At 42.2% G+C, this 14,960-nt stretch overlaps 1 protein-coding gene and 1 long non-coding RNA gene across 2 annotated transcripts in view; one reads left to right on the forward strand and one right to left on the reverse strand.

Annotated features, from left to right (window-relative positions):
* Positions 1 to 196: 196 nt before the first annotated feature.
* LOC138437437 (uncharacterized) lies at positions 197 to 13,761 on the reverse strand. Its single transcript, XR_011255960.1, has 3 exons — positions 13,619 to 13,761; positions 2,558 to 2,666; positions 197 to 1,648 (listed from the first exon to the last, which is right to left on the reverse strand). It is a non-coding gene; the product is annotated as an uncharacterized lncRNA (long non-coding RNA).
* Positions 13,762 to 13,787: 26 nt separating this feature from the next.
* The window catches only part of GNS (glucosamine (N-acetyl)-6-sulfatase), a 48,181-nt gene continuing 47,008 nt past the window's right edge, over positions 13,788 to 14,960 (forward strand). The window contains exon 1 of the mRNA XM_069584733.1: positions 13,788 to 14,131. Coding sequence (XP_069440834.1) covers positions 13,940 to 14,131 — 192 coding nt within the window. The 5' untranslated portion in view covers positions 13,788 to 13,939. The remainder of the gene's footprint in view (positions 14,132 to 14,960) is intronic.

The following is a 14,960-nucleotide window of genomic DNA, read 5'->3' on the forward strand; positions in this document are numbered from 1 at the left end:
CTGATGCTGGGAGAGATTGGGGGCAGGAGGAGAAGGGGACGACAGAGGATGAGATGGCTGGATGGCATCACTGACTCAATGGACATGAGTTTGGGTAAACTCTGGGAGTTGGTGATGGACAGGGAGGCCTGGTGTGCTGCGATTCATGCAAAGAGTCAGACACAACTGAGCAACTGAACTGAACTGAAGAAGCATCTATCTCAAAGTTGAGTGTAATTTACTATAATCCATAGAATGTAATTTACATAAATCTGTGTACAAGATACAGACTATGAACATTTAAATTATTTCCAAACCTATATCACAGTCTTGCCAATAATCTGTTCACCTGTCATTTAAAACTCCCTTAACAAGACTCTCAACATTTTTGATAACTTGATAATTTTTTTCAGCATGTGCAAACACATAAAGACTAAATTGCTATGATGAAAATTATGATGATTCTTGGAATGGCTGATTTGTAGAATCTAGCAGTTAACCTTTTACTCTAATCCTTCAGGGATTACTCATTTTTGAGTCACAAGAGAAATGTACAGGGTCATTGCTGGGTTTCAGCTTCTCCTCATGGATGTTCACTCTTGCTCAAAATTAATTGCTGATTACAATTTATTTATATCCTTGGAGTGCAATACAATCTCTGTTTTCAATTTAATAACTATACATAAAAAATCATATTTTTCCATCCAAAAAGCTGAGATAAGAGATAAAAACAGGGTTTCATACTTTAAAAAGCCACCATGCCTTAGACAGACATAGTAGACAGTAGAAATGCATAGTAGACAGTAGAAAGACATTTAAGTTATAAAATTTGAGTGCTTAGAGGAACTTTGAAGATCTCATTTGACTAGTGCTGAAAAATTATACTATATTTCAAAGTGACAGACTATAACAAAAAAAAAAATGTGACTGCTCAATGCCTATCAGCTGGGAACTGAATCTCTCATCTCTCACCCATATTCAAGGGACAGTCTTTGAAAATGAGATGTCTATTGTGCCAGCACTTAGGTAGTCACTGACAAAGGCCGACTAACATCATTTGCCTAAACTGCTTTGTCTAAATCCTTGCTTCGTGCCTCACATGAATGCTTTCTGATGGATGTAAACACATCATACAAAGATCTTCACACTTTGAGCCTGTTCCTACACGTCTATCCCTTTGCCTCCACCCCAGACCTCCCCTTCTCCAATCTCCCAGTCATTTTCCTCCCAATGTGATGAACAGCCTGCAGAGGCCATTCATCATTGCCATTGAGTCCATGTATATTCTAACTTCAGATCACTTCTTTCTACATAAACTGGATGGTCAGGTGCACCACCCAAAGCTCTGCTCATTAAAAGGTTTTCTCTCACCACTGTCATTCAAGGCCAAGCCCAAGTGAGGCTGTAACGCACCCATCACCCACCCATATACCAAGCTGTTTTATCCTTAAACCAAGCTCAGGCTTTCTCCTCTTTCAGCTGGTCTTTAGTCCCACAGGTGTGAGCCAAGATAGAAGTACAGTAACCATAATGAGTGATATGGAAGTCTGCACTCTCTCTTCATGCACTCGTTTGCGCCCTTATTCACGCTTAGTTCGAGATGTACCATTTCATCCATGTAGAACTCCTGCTGAGGCTTCCCTAGTGACTCAGTCGGTACAGAATCCACCTGCAAAGTGGGAGACCTGGGTTCAATCCCTGGGTTGGGAAGTGCTGCTGGAGGACAGCATGGCAACGCACTCCAGTATTCTTGCCTAGAGAATCTCTCAGACAGAGGAGCCTGGCGGGCTACAGTCCACGGGGTTGCAAAGAGCTGGACATGACTGAGAGACTAAGCACAGCACAGCAGCAGAACTACTGCTGATGCTGACCAGCTCTATGACTTGAGGATCCTAGAGAACCCAGCTGGTGATGGATAGCTCAGGAAGCATCATCATTTAGTACCTCTTGGCCAAGAGTCCCATTTCAGTACATTAGGAGCTCTTTTTCAAAAGATGTGTAATTCCTGCTATAGGTAGCATAACTTTGCTCCAAAGTCCCAGGAGTCTGCATTGTGATCTTCCTATTGGAGTGTGCTTCACAGTGCATCTTTTCTCATCACTGATACCTGGAGTACCATAGCATCTGCCAGAATGTATGGCCCAAGCAGACGGGCTATGTGCACCATGAGTTGGAACTGCCACCAGGAAAGACTGCAAGATATGATCTCTGCAGTTGTACAGATCTGCATTATCAGCAAGTCCCCAGGCTTGGTTTAACATTTTGTCATCAACTTGAAATTACTAAAAATATTTTCTTCGAACTTGTGTTTGGTAAGTGAAGTCCCATGGGACAATGGAAGATGTGCATAACCAGTGGAGATAAACCAGGATTGAGGGTAGAGCAGGCAGTAGCCAAGCACCAAAAAATTGTCATACCCCATCTCCAGGCAAGCCAGAGAGTCTCAGGGCTCCCAGGTGAACAGGCAGAGACCAGAGCCCAGGCTGGCGGCAGCAACAGTGGAGAGAACAGTGGAAAAGCAGCAGCCAGCAGCAGAAGAAAGGAAGATTTTCCACTTAAAACTGATACTGAGACCTACTGTAAGGGTAGAGCTTGTCCATCTGTTCCCCAACGATGTTTGCACAGATCTCTTGAGATCCAGGACAGGAACTGCCAGCTTTCAGGCAATACACTTTGTCAGTAAATCACTACAAAATAAAAGCACACATGTGGGTATTGAAATGAAGCATATCAGAAAATTATTAGACTTCTTCAAAGAGTTTAGAGTCTCTGGTTTTGAAAACTTCTACAATGTCGCAAATCAAATATCCACGAGCTTAGATAGAAATTAAATTTAAAGATCATTGCATGGAGACTTCCCTGGTGGTGCAAGAATCTGCCTGCCAGTGCAGGGGACACACGTCCCCTGCAATCCTTGGTCGGGGAAGATTCCACATGTCACTGAGCAACTGTGCCACAACTACTGAAGTTCATGTGCCTAGAGCCCGCATTTCACAAGAGAGGCCACTGCAATGAGAAGACAGCACACCATAAACAGAAACCCATTCACCACAGCTAGAGTAGCCCCTGCTTGCTGCAACTAGGGAAAGCCCACCTGCAGCAACAAAGACCCATAGCAGCCCAAATAGTTAATTAATTTTTTAAAAAGATCATTGCACTGGATGGAAAAGAACACTATTTTCATATGTAGCTCTGGATAAATTAGTTATTAATGATGAAAACAACTTAAAATTTTACTTTTTTCTTATAATTGAAAGTACAGTGGTGAAATGCATATACAGGCACTTATATAAAAACTTGAAGCCACTTGAGTTTTCTTGTATACCCTTCACAAGTCATAGGAAATGTCAGAGGAAATATTACAATGTAACTATTACACCAGTTAGAACTTTACAATTGCAAAAATCATAAAAATGTATGATTTACATTTAAAATTAAATTTGTATCTAAATAAAACTGATCTGTAGAAATAATTAAATGTTTTTATAAAAATTATTCCACAGTCATCAGCTCTACCTGTGCTAAAATTTGTATTTTGAAATAATCTCTCAAAAATTTATCCCACTGTTATACACTCTATAGAGTACCCTTAAAAGCTCCCGTATAGGTTATATTAGAAAAAATATCCTCCTTAAAATTAAAAATTATCAAAAATCATTTGCAATTCAAGCATTTGCTCAGAGCCACTGAGATTGCTTTCAGTTATATCAATTGAAAAATGACATTGTTAAAAATACACATTTTAAAGGCCTAGGAAATGAATTTGTAGGGAAGCAAGCCAGAAAAATTAGATCATCAATCAAGATATCACATTAATAAAGTATTATTTATTGTATTATATAAATTATAACACCAAAAAATTTTTTGCCGTTTGTTAAGATTAGTGTTCTTTATTCATCTATCACTATAACCCCTATTGTATTTTGTAAGCAATTCAATATTTCTTAATGAAAATGTTGGTATCTTATCATCCTCAGTGTCACTTTTTTCCTGTTATTTTAACAAAAAGCCCCACAGATTGTGTTAGTAGCCGTGTCTGCTACAGTGTGCTTTTCTGCTCCAGCCACTCAGTCATGTCCGCCTCTCTGTGACCCCATAGATGGAAGACTGCCAGGCTCCTCTGTCCCTGGGATTTTCCAGGCAAGAATACTGGAGTGGGTTGCCATTTCCTACTCCAGGGGATCTTCCTGACCGGGATTGAACCCATGTCTCTTGCATCTCCTACATCCTTAGGTGGATTCTTTACCACTGTGCCACCTGGGAAGCCCTATCTGCTCCAGCCTCTACCCAAATCTGGTATCCTTTCCAGTCACGCTGCATACGGGCTACAGCAATACTCCTACATAGAATGGGTTGTGTATGAATACCAAAAGGCCTACCAAGCAATGTGCCTCACCCTCCCCTTTTTTTTTCAGCAAGAAGTGGAAGAAGCAGTGATTTGTTTTTACTTCCTGACACAACCCTGGACCCTTAAGATCCGCTGCTGCTGCTGCTGCTGCTGCTGCTAAGTCGCTTCAGTCGTGTCCGACTCTGTACGACCCCAGAGACGGCAGCCCACCAGGCTCCCCCGTCCCTGGGATTCTCCAGGCAAGAACACTGGAGTGGGTTGCCATTTCCTTTTCCAATGCATTAAAGTGAAAAGTGAAAGTGAAGTCGCTCAGTCGTGTCCGACTCTTCGCGACCCCATGGACTACAGGAGTGCTGGAGTGGGGCGCCATAAGATCCTTTACTGAGTGCCAAGTCCCTGAATTTTCATAGGGTCTCTCTCCTATCCCCAGGAGCTGTGTCACATGAAAAATATCTGCCTCTTGTTCATCTTACCTGATCAGCATGATATCATCAGTGTAATGGATGGATAGATGTTCTGCAGGCTGCCCAGATCTGTTTAAACTCTATTATGACATATGGTTATAATTGGTGTTTTAACACCCTGATTGGCTAATTTATTCATCTTGTCATTCATCTTGTCTCTTTTTACTAACTGATTTTTCTTTTGGTTATGGGTCACATTCTCCTTTTGAGGGGTTCTGTGTAGTAGTTATTTTTTATTGGATCTAGGCCATTGTAAATTTTATATTGTGTATCTAAATTTTGTAGCCTTCCCTTAAAGAGTATGGGGCCTTGTGTTGGCACGCCAGTTGTTTCTTTCAGATCAGGTTGATATTTTGAGACTCGTATTCTAACTTCCTTATTACAGGCATACAGTACTTTTTCATTCGTGGTAGTTTAGCTCTGTTACAAAAGTGTAACCTTTCTATGTTCTCCGCTGAATGCTCCTTGTGATCAAGAAAGACTTTCCCTTCTGGATAGTTGGATCGCAAACATTTCCAACTACTCTCAGAATTATTACATCTCCCTGGTCATTCATTGCCTAGGTTGTACTGTCTTCACCCAAGGCATGCACATCTTAGTGTTCAACAAAGTCTCACAAGGATATCTTTGCAGATTTATATATCTTTGCACCTACATATGGAGAAGGCAATGGCACCCCACTCCAGTACTCTTGCCTGGAAAATCCCATGGACGGAGGAGCCTGGTGGGCCGCAGTCCGTGGGGTCGCTGAGAGTCAGACACGACTGAGCGACTTCACTTTCACTTTTCACTTTCATGCATTGGAGAAGGAAATGGCAACCCACTCCAGTGTTCTTGCCTGGAAAATCCCAGGGACGGGGGAGCCTGGTGGGCTGCCGTCTATGGGGTCGCACAGAGTCAGACATGACTGAAGCGACTTAGCAGCAGCAGCAGCAGCAGCACCTACCTAGCTTCCTCTTCTTTGGAACGTTGCCCCCAAGTTCTAGCTATTTCAGCCCCTCTCAACTGAACCTTTCTCCTTTCAATTCAACTTTATTCTACATTTTATCCCTTTTCTGGCTCCCTGGTTCAGAATGTGCCTCCCCATTGAAAATGGGGGCAATTGTTTATTTTCCTTCATACATAGATTACAATCTTGCACTGACTCTTGTCCATTGTGTGAAAATATACATTTTGTCCTGTTTTCTACTTGTTCAGAGCAGGAGGGTTAATCTGGCCCTGTTTCTCTTTCATGGTCAGAGGCTGGAATTTTGAGGTTATTAAAACTGAAACAGGTTATGATAAAAGATGGTGTTGTACCTAAAAAATTTTATGGAAATTTTTCAGTAGCTGGATTTTATACATTTTGGTTTAAACTCTTGGGGAAAATGACAAAATGAATAAGTATGACTTTTTTATCAAAATAATTTATGAACAATTAATTGAAGTGATGGGAAAATGCTTTCTTATAAGTGGTAAGTCATGGGACTTCCTAGTGGTCCAGTGGTTAAGAATCTGCCTTCCAGGGCTTCCCTGGCGGCTCAGTGGTAAAGAATCTACCTGCTAATGCAAAAGACATGGGTTCTATCCCTGGTCCAGGAAGATCCCACATGCCACCGTGCAACTGAGCCCATGTGCCACAGCTATTAAGCCTGTGCTTTAGAGCCTGGGAATCACAACTACGGAGCCATTGAGCTGCAGCTACTGAAACCCACACACCCTAAAGCCTGTGCTCAGCAAAAAGAGAAGTCACTGCAATGAAAAGCCACCACACAGCAACTAGAAAGAAGCCCCCCCACTCGCCACAGCTAGAGAAAAGCCCACGTGGCAACGAAGGCCCAGCATAGCCAATAAATAAATAAGTAAATAAAAGTATTTTTAAAAAAGAAAATTCCACCTTCCAATGCAGGGGACAAGGGTTGAATACCTGTTGGGGGAACTAGGAACCCACATGCCGTGGGGCAATGAAGCCTCTGTGCCACAACTAAGAGCTAACAGCAAAAATAAATAAATGATTGTGCTTTCTAAAGTGGTAAGTCAAATTCATAACCAGACACCAAATAGTATTACATATTCTGTTCAGGATGTGGCAAATACTGATCAGTTGTCAATTATTGTGCACAACTCTTCTAAAAGGAAACCCTATTAATAATTTTTTATTTTTTTAGCCAACTGAAAACATTTATGAAATTTTAAAGTGAGACAAGATTTGGGCTATTTTAACATGCACTTGAGCAACATTTACAATCAGTCATATGTCAGCACAGCTGTTACCACGATTAAGCCAAAAGGCTGCAGGCTCTTTAAAAACAACTTTACACAACAGGAGCCGTGCAAAACTCATTAGCTTATTTTTGTGAAAGGAAAGGCTGCCTTCAAAGTACTTGACATTGTTAACTACTTCAATAATATGAAACAGCTGTATATTTTATTTTCAGGTTCAACTACTATATGGAATATTTTAAACACATATACCATTGGGAATTTTTCTTTGAAGAGTCTAAGTATAGTAAAAGGTCTGTGCTTTACAAAGGTGTTCAACCCTTACAACATAAGACTTAACAAAAATGGACTCTAAAGTGTATTTGCAATGATAGAAGACAAACCAGAATACCCAGGAGATGTAATAACATTATTCAACCCATTGGTAAAACTCAAATATAACATTTTAATTGAAATTTTAAAAAGATATTTTGGAATGCTTCAATGAAACAACTGATAAATTATAGACTCCTGATGTGGATATAAATAATAGTAGGTACCTTCTTTCATCATCCTTAGATTTATTGATTTAAAGCATTGAGATAAAATTGAGATTAAAAATTAATGAATATGAAATCAAAATGATTTCAAAAATCAAGCGAAATTATTTTGACACTGAAAAGTGAGTAGTGATAATTTTTTTTCAGATCGTAACAAAGACAATTAAGAGGAAGAGACAAATTGCAAATAAAATTAATAAATAGGCTCTTGAATCATTTGATAATCAATTGGTAAGAAGTGAATCATATAAATTCATTTTAAAATATTTAGATTTTTTCTGATTTGACCTCAAACTAACATCAATGAAGATGATCTAAATCCAAAATAGGTGATTGCAATGAGTGCACTGATCACTAAATTAGTGCTGTCAATTCAAAGAATATCTAAGATTAGTAACTGTGCAAGAAAATTTGAAATGTTCATGTAAAATATTTGATAGAGCTTCTGAAATTTCATACACACATACACACGTGCACACAAACAATGAACTACGAAGATGAAAAGATTTTTTCTGAGGTATTAATGAAAAACAAATACTGATCATGCTAGAGAAAAAATAAATTATCTTTGTATTATCTCTATAGAAAATATTACAAACCATTGTCATATGAAGAGTCACTTAAAGACTCCATAAAAATTGGGGAGAAAGTTTGGAGAGAAATGTCTGACAGTTACCTAATAAAATATTTCATTACTTAAAAATTTTGCATTTTTCATAATATTTTTCAACTTTTAGTAATTTATAATATTACGATTTCTTTTCTGTCTGGTGTTAGTTGCTCAGTTGTGTCTGACTCTTTGTGACCCCATGAGGGGACACACTGTAGGCCACCAACCTCTGTCCATGGGATTCTCCAGGCAAGAATACTGAAGTGGACTGCCATTCCCTTCTCCAGAGGATCTTCCCAACCCAGGGATCAAACCTGGGGCTCCTATATTGCAGGCAGATTCTTTACTGTCTGAGCTACAGAGAAGTCCCTTTATTTATTTTCTCAGTCTAAATACTAACTTTTGTATTTAAAATTGCTATTCTTTTGCTTAAGGAGCCCCCCCAATTATATATAAGCTTCAGGTCATATAAAATCTGTTTTTGCCCCTGTCATCATCATCTTCTCATCTAACTGATCTACCTTTATGCATTCTTTTCCTCTTCTAGTCTGTACACCATGCCATAGCCAAAAGGATCTTATAAAAATTTATGTATGAATATTTTTCTCCTCTACTCTTCCAGTGATTTCCCATTAGCCTTAGGCTAAAGACCAAAATATTTAACATAGGGTCTGGACCCTGCCTACCTCTCCCTCTCCTCTCTGCCTCAGCTGCAATCATGCTGGCTTCTTTAAGTTATTTGAATGCACATCCTTAGAGCCTTTGCACATGCTGAAGTCCATGTCTAGGAGACTTTCTATCTGCGTGTGTGTGTGTGTGTGTGTGCGCGCGCACGCACCTTCACTCATTCAAGTCCAACTCTTTGCAACACCATGGACTGTAGCCCACAAGTCTCCTCTGTCCATGGAATTTTTCAGGCAAGAATACTGGACCAGGTTGCCATTTCCTCCTCCAGGGGATCTTCCCAATCCAGGGATCAAACCAACATTTCTTTTGCCTCCTGCATTGGCAGACAGATTCTTTACCACTAACACCACTACCTGGGAAGCCTAGGAGGCATTCTACCACCAACTATTCTATTAACAAATTACCTTCTTTAAACTTCAGACTGGCATCTTAGATCAGTAAAACTCAAACATTCAAAAAATTAAGATGATGGCATACGCTCCCATCACTTCATGGCAAATAGGTGGGGAAACAATGGAAACAGTGACAGACTTTATTTTGAGGGGCTCCAAAATCACTGCAGACTGTGACTGCAGACATGAAATGAAAAGATGCTTGCTCCTTGGAAGAAAAGCTATGACCAATCTAGACAGTGTATTAAAAAGCAGAGAAATTCCTTTGCCAACAAAGGTCCATCTAGTCAAAGCTATGGTTTTTCCAGTAGTCATGTATAGATGTGAGAGTTGGACTATAAAGGAAACTGAGTGCCAAAGAATTGATGCTTTTGAACTGTGGTGTTGGAGAAGACTCTTGAAAGTCCCTTGGACTGGAGGGAGATCAAACCAGTCAATCCTAAAGGAAATCAGTCCTCAATATTCATTGGAAGGACTAATGCTGAAGCTGAAGCTCCAATACTTTGGCCACCTGATGCAAAGAACTGACTCATTTGAAAAGACCCTGATGCTGGGAAAGATTGAAGGCGGGAGGTGAAGGGGATGACAGAGGATGAAATGGTTGGATGGCATCACTGGCTCAATGGACATGAGTGTGAGCAAGCTCCTGAAGTTGGTGATGGAAGGGAGGCCTGGTGTGCTGCAGTCCATGGTGCTGCAGAGTCAGACAGGACTGAGTGACAACTGAACTGAACTACCTCCTTAAATGCCCATCACATTCTACTTTTCCTTCATACCATGTTTCCCTATTTGCAATTATATACTTTTATGATTGTTATACTGTGTGTTTCTCTCCTGTGTGTGCACGCTCAGTCATATCTAACTTGTTGTGACACTATGGACTGTAGCCCTCCAGACTCCTCTGTCTGTGGGATTTTCCTAGAAAGAATACTGCAGTGAGTTGCCATTTCCTTCTCCAGGGGATCTTCCTGACCCAGGGATCAAATCCGAGTCTCCTGTGTCTCCTGCCTTAGCCAGGTGGATTCTTTACCACTGAACCACCTGGCAAGCCCCAAATTTCTATGCCACTAAATTGCAAATTCCATGAAAAAGGGAGTGTGTCTTCAGCATGAGCCTAACATTTGGAACAAAGCTCGTATCTAATTATACAATCTCTGGCCTCAAATAATTTACAATCTAGTTTCGAAACAAAAGCAGTGATAAAATTTTACAATTTGGAGCATCAGTGCAGATAGATTATTTTTATTTGTGCAGAAAGTCTTACTGGAAGCCTTGAAATCTGAATACACAGGGGTTAGTTTTTCCATCAGGGTGCAAAATTAGCCAAGCTTGAGGCTGTAACACACTACGCTGGCCATCTGGGGAGTACTCTGACCAGATTCCCAACACAATTCTCTTTTGCAGTGGAAACCTACTGCATTCTCTTCTTTCACAGCACTTTAAGAAAACTTTTTTGGGGTATAGCTGATTTAAAATGTTGTGTTAGTTTCTGCTATACAGCAAAGTGAATCAGGTATGCATATGTTAAATCCACTCTTTTTTAAGATTCTTTTCCCATATAGGTCATTATAGAGTATTGAATAAGACTTTCCTGTATTATATGGTAGGTCCTTCCTAGTTATCTGTTTTATATATTCTACTTAATTTTTTAAAGATTCTCTTGTCTTCTGTACTTACTTTTTAAAAATAGTAATAAAACAAAGGACATTATCTTTTGCATAAGCCTGATTGTATGTGTGACATTCCTAAGCACTTCCATAATTATTTTTACCTTATACTACTACAGAGCTTCCACAAGTTTGAAGATTTCCAGTCAGAGGGCTCAGCTTAGAAAAAATACACTTTATCTGTTAGGAAACAGAAGGTACAGCCTGCTATTCTCAGTTGATAATAAGGCTTGTTCACCTTGCCAGGGATATTTCTTTGGCTATTGTTATATTCACTAGTTTGTTTTCTTTTTTCGATTCCACATATAAATGATACCACACAGTATCTGTCTCGGTATGACTTATGTCACTAAATATATACCCTCCAAGGCCGGAGATAGTTCTGTTTCCTAGACTTGGGCAGAGTAGCAGCTGTTTTAGAGCTATCATAGAAATATTTGGAGCCCTAGGTTCATGGAATTTCCCCCCAAAGTTTACTTAATATTTGGTTGGGTAACCATAAAGCAGTGTACTTATTTTTGCTTAATTGCACAGTCTCCAACTTCATCTAAGAGGTCTTTCATAAACTCACCAATGGATAAATATTCCAAAATCCATCAGGGGTTATTTAGGCTGCCAAAATATCCTGAAACTGTTGGTTTGAAATCACGGTATCAGCTGAGGAATAGTATAGTCAGGTTTACAGTTAAAATGAGTTGCAGGAAATATTAAAAGCAATTTTATATATAAGGGCTTTCAATAAGCATTTGTTGACTCAGGGATTCAACTTCAGCTTCTTCAGCGTTACTGGTTGGAGCATAGACTTGGATTACCGTGATACTGAACGGTTTGCCTTGGAAACGAACAGAGATTTTTCTGTCGTTTTTGAAATTGCAACTAAGTACTGCATTTTGGACTCTTGTTGACTATGATGGCTATTCCATTTCTTCTAAGGGATTCCTGCCCACAGTAGTGATATAATGGTCATTTGAGTTAAATTCACCCATTCCAGGCCATCTTAGTTCACCGATTCCTAGAATGTTAATGTTCACTCTTGTCATCTCCTGTTTGACCAATTCCAATTTGCTTAGATTCACGGACCTAACATTCCACGTTCCTATGCAGTATTGCTCTCTACAGCATCGAACCCTGCTTCCATCACCAGTCCCATTCACAACTGGGTGTTGTTTTTGCTTTGGCTCCATCCCTTCATTCTTTCCAGATAAGGCAATGGCACCCCACCCCAGTACTCTTGCCTGGACAATCCCATGGACGGAGGAGCCTGGTAGGCTGCAGTCCATGGGGTCGTGAAGAGTCGGACACGACTGAGCGACTTCCCTTTCACTTTCATGCACTGGAGACGGAAATGGCAACCCACTCCAGCGTTCTTGCTTTGAGAATCCCAGGGACAGGGGAGCCTGGTGGGCTGCCGTCTATGGGGTCACACAGAGTCAGACATGACAAGTGACTTAGCAGCAGCAGCTTCATTCTTTCTGGAGTTATTTCTCCACTGATCTCCAGTAGCATATTGGGCACCTACCAATCTGGGGCGTTCATCTTTCAGTGTCCCATCTTTTTGCCTTTTCATACTGTTCATGGGGTTCTCAAGGTAAGAATACTGAAGTGGTTCGCCATTCCTTTCTCCAGTGGACCACATTCTGTCAGACCTCTCCACCACGACCCTGCCATCTTGGGTGGCCCCACATGGCACGGCTTAGTTTCATTGAGTTAGACAAGGCTGTGGTCTGTGTGAGAAGGGGACGACGGAGGATGGGATGGCTGGATGGCATCACGGACTCGATGGACATTGAGTCTGAGTGAACTCCGGGAGATGGTGATGGACAGGGACGCCCGGCGTGCTGTGGTTCATGGGGTCGCAAAGAGTTGGAGACGACTGAGCAACTGAACTGACTCAAGGATTAAACACAGTAAGACCCAGACTTTGCCCACCAGCTTCCACTACCTGGGAGGCATATTCCTCCTTTTCCTTAGTTAGTTCAGTGGCTCAGTTGTGTCCAACTCTTTGGGACCCCATGGACTGCAGCACATCAGGCTTTCCTGTCCATCACCAACTCCTGGAGCTTGCTCCCACTCATCCAGTCAGTGATGCCATCCAACCTTCTCACCCTCTGTCATCCTATTCTCCTCCTTCAATCTCTCCCACCATCAGGGTCTTTTCAAATGAGTCAGTTCTTCGCATCAGGTGGCCAAAGTATTGGAGTTTCAGCTTCAACATCAGTCCTTCCAGTGAATATTTGGGACTGATTTCCTTTGGATGGACTGGTTGGATTTCCTTGCAGTCCAAGGGACTCTCAAGAGTCTTTTCCAACACCACAGTTTAAAAGCATCAATTCTTCGGCACTCTGCTTTCTTTTTAGTCCAACTCTCATATCCATACATGACTACTGGGAAAACCATAGCTTTGACTAGACGGACCTCTGTTGGCAAATTTCTCTGCTTTTTAATACGCTGTCTAGATTGGTCATAGCTTTTCTTCCAAGTAGCAAGCGTCTTTTAATTTCATGTCTGGAGTCACCGTCTGCGGTGATTTTGGAGCCCCCCAAAATAAAGTCTGTCACTGTTTCCATTGTTTCCCCATCTATTTGCCATGAAGTGATTGGACCAGATGCCGTAATTGCTTCCTATTGACTGATTCCCTCCTCCTTTTATCCGATCTTTCCCCCATTTTCTTTTTTTTTTTTCTTTCCCCCATTTTCATCCCTGCGCAAAGCACTCCGAAACAGGTCCTACCAGAACCCAACCTCTGCCCGAGTTGGGAGCAAGGGCGGGTTCGCCGGCCGGCAGCCTCCTCGCCCCTTCCAGGCCACTTCCCGCTTTCCCTACCGGCGGCTCCAGCCCAGCTCCCTTTCCGTCCGAAGCCCCGCCCCGTCTCCCGTCACTTGACCGCACGGCGTGCTCCGCCTCCTGCCCCCGATTCACGTGATCGCGCCCGGGAGAAAACGCCTGACCTGAGCTCCTGCCCCCTACTGTACACCCTTATCTTCCAGTTGCTCGTCAGTCATCCGCACGTCTCTACACTCCGCCCGGGGTCCCCCCGGAGCCCTGTCTGCCATGCGGTTCCTGTCTCTGGCCCCAGATAGGCCCCGGCGAGGCGGCCCCCGCCACCTGCCCTCCGGCAGCCCAGCGCTTCTGCTGCTGCTGCTAGGTGGTTGCCTGGGGGTCTCCGGGGCGGCGAAGGGCTCTCGGAGGCCCAATGTGGTGCTGGTTCTCGCTGATGACCAGGACGAAGTGCTCGGCGGCATGGTAACTCTTCTTTTTATTTCTGCCCCGCCCCTCCATTTCCCGGGCTGCCTCCTGGGTTTCTGGCCCTTTTCCCCCACACGAACCCACTCACCTAGCTACCTCTACCTCGAGCTGATTTGCTTTCGCCGCGCCGGGCCCATACGCAAGCTTATAAAGGTGAAGGACTCTGTTTTCTCTTTCTCTCGTGTCGGTTCTGGGTCCACACACGTGCATGCACCACACAGAGCTTTTAGTCTGGACCTTACTGCTGAGGAGTTTGCTTCATGTCTCGAGACAAACATGTGGACGTCAGTTAGGGATGGGGTGAACCAATAAGTAGCAGGTGATGGCTCAGAGTACGCAAGCCTTGATTGTCTTTTGGGCTAGAGGACAAATCCAGGCCCCTCTGTGAGGGACCTAGGCCATTTACGCATTTGACCCTGTGTACGATGTCTGTGCCTAATATTTATAGAAGAAGTGCTGACATGAACTGTTCTGGTAGGTAGGTTGTCGAACTCCTCAGGGAATGCTTTGCCTTACAAGAATCAGGAAGATTCAATTAACCTAATTGAACACCTGGCTGATGCATTAAATACTGTCAGCATTCCGTTTTGTATCAGATGGATGTTTTTCCGAGACTTCATTGTTTGCCAGGGTGAATTTTACTTCTGTATCTTCGTGTTCTCTTATTTGTGACCTTCAAGAACATCTACTCAACCAACCCCCTACCTCCAGGAGGCCCAGAAAGTGGCTTGCCTCAGGCACATGAGTGGTTGTGGCAGTACAGACAAAATCTTGACTAGTGCTCTGATCCTGGGCATGGCATTCCTCTTAATCTTTTTAAAAACAA

Source organism: Ovis canadensis, chromosome 3 (assembly GCF_042477335.2).
Source record: "Ovis canadensis isolate MfBH-ARS-UI-01 breed Bighorn chromosome 3, ARS-UI_OviCan_v2, whole genome shotgun sequence".
NCBI lineage: Eukaryota > Metazoa > Chordata > Mammalia > Artiodactyla > Bovidae > Ovis > Ovis canadensis.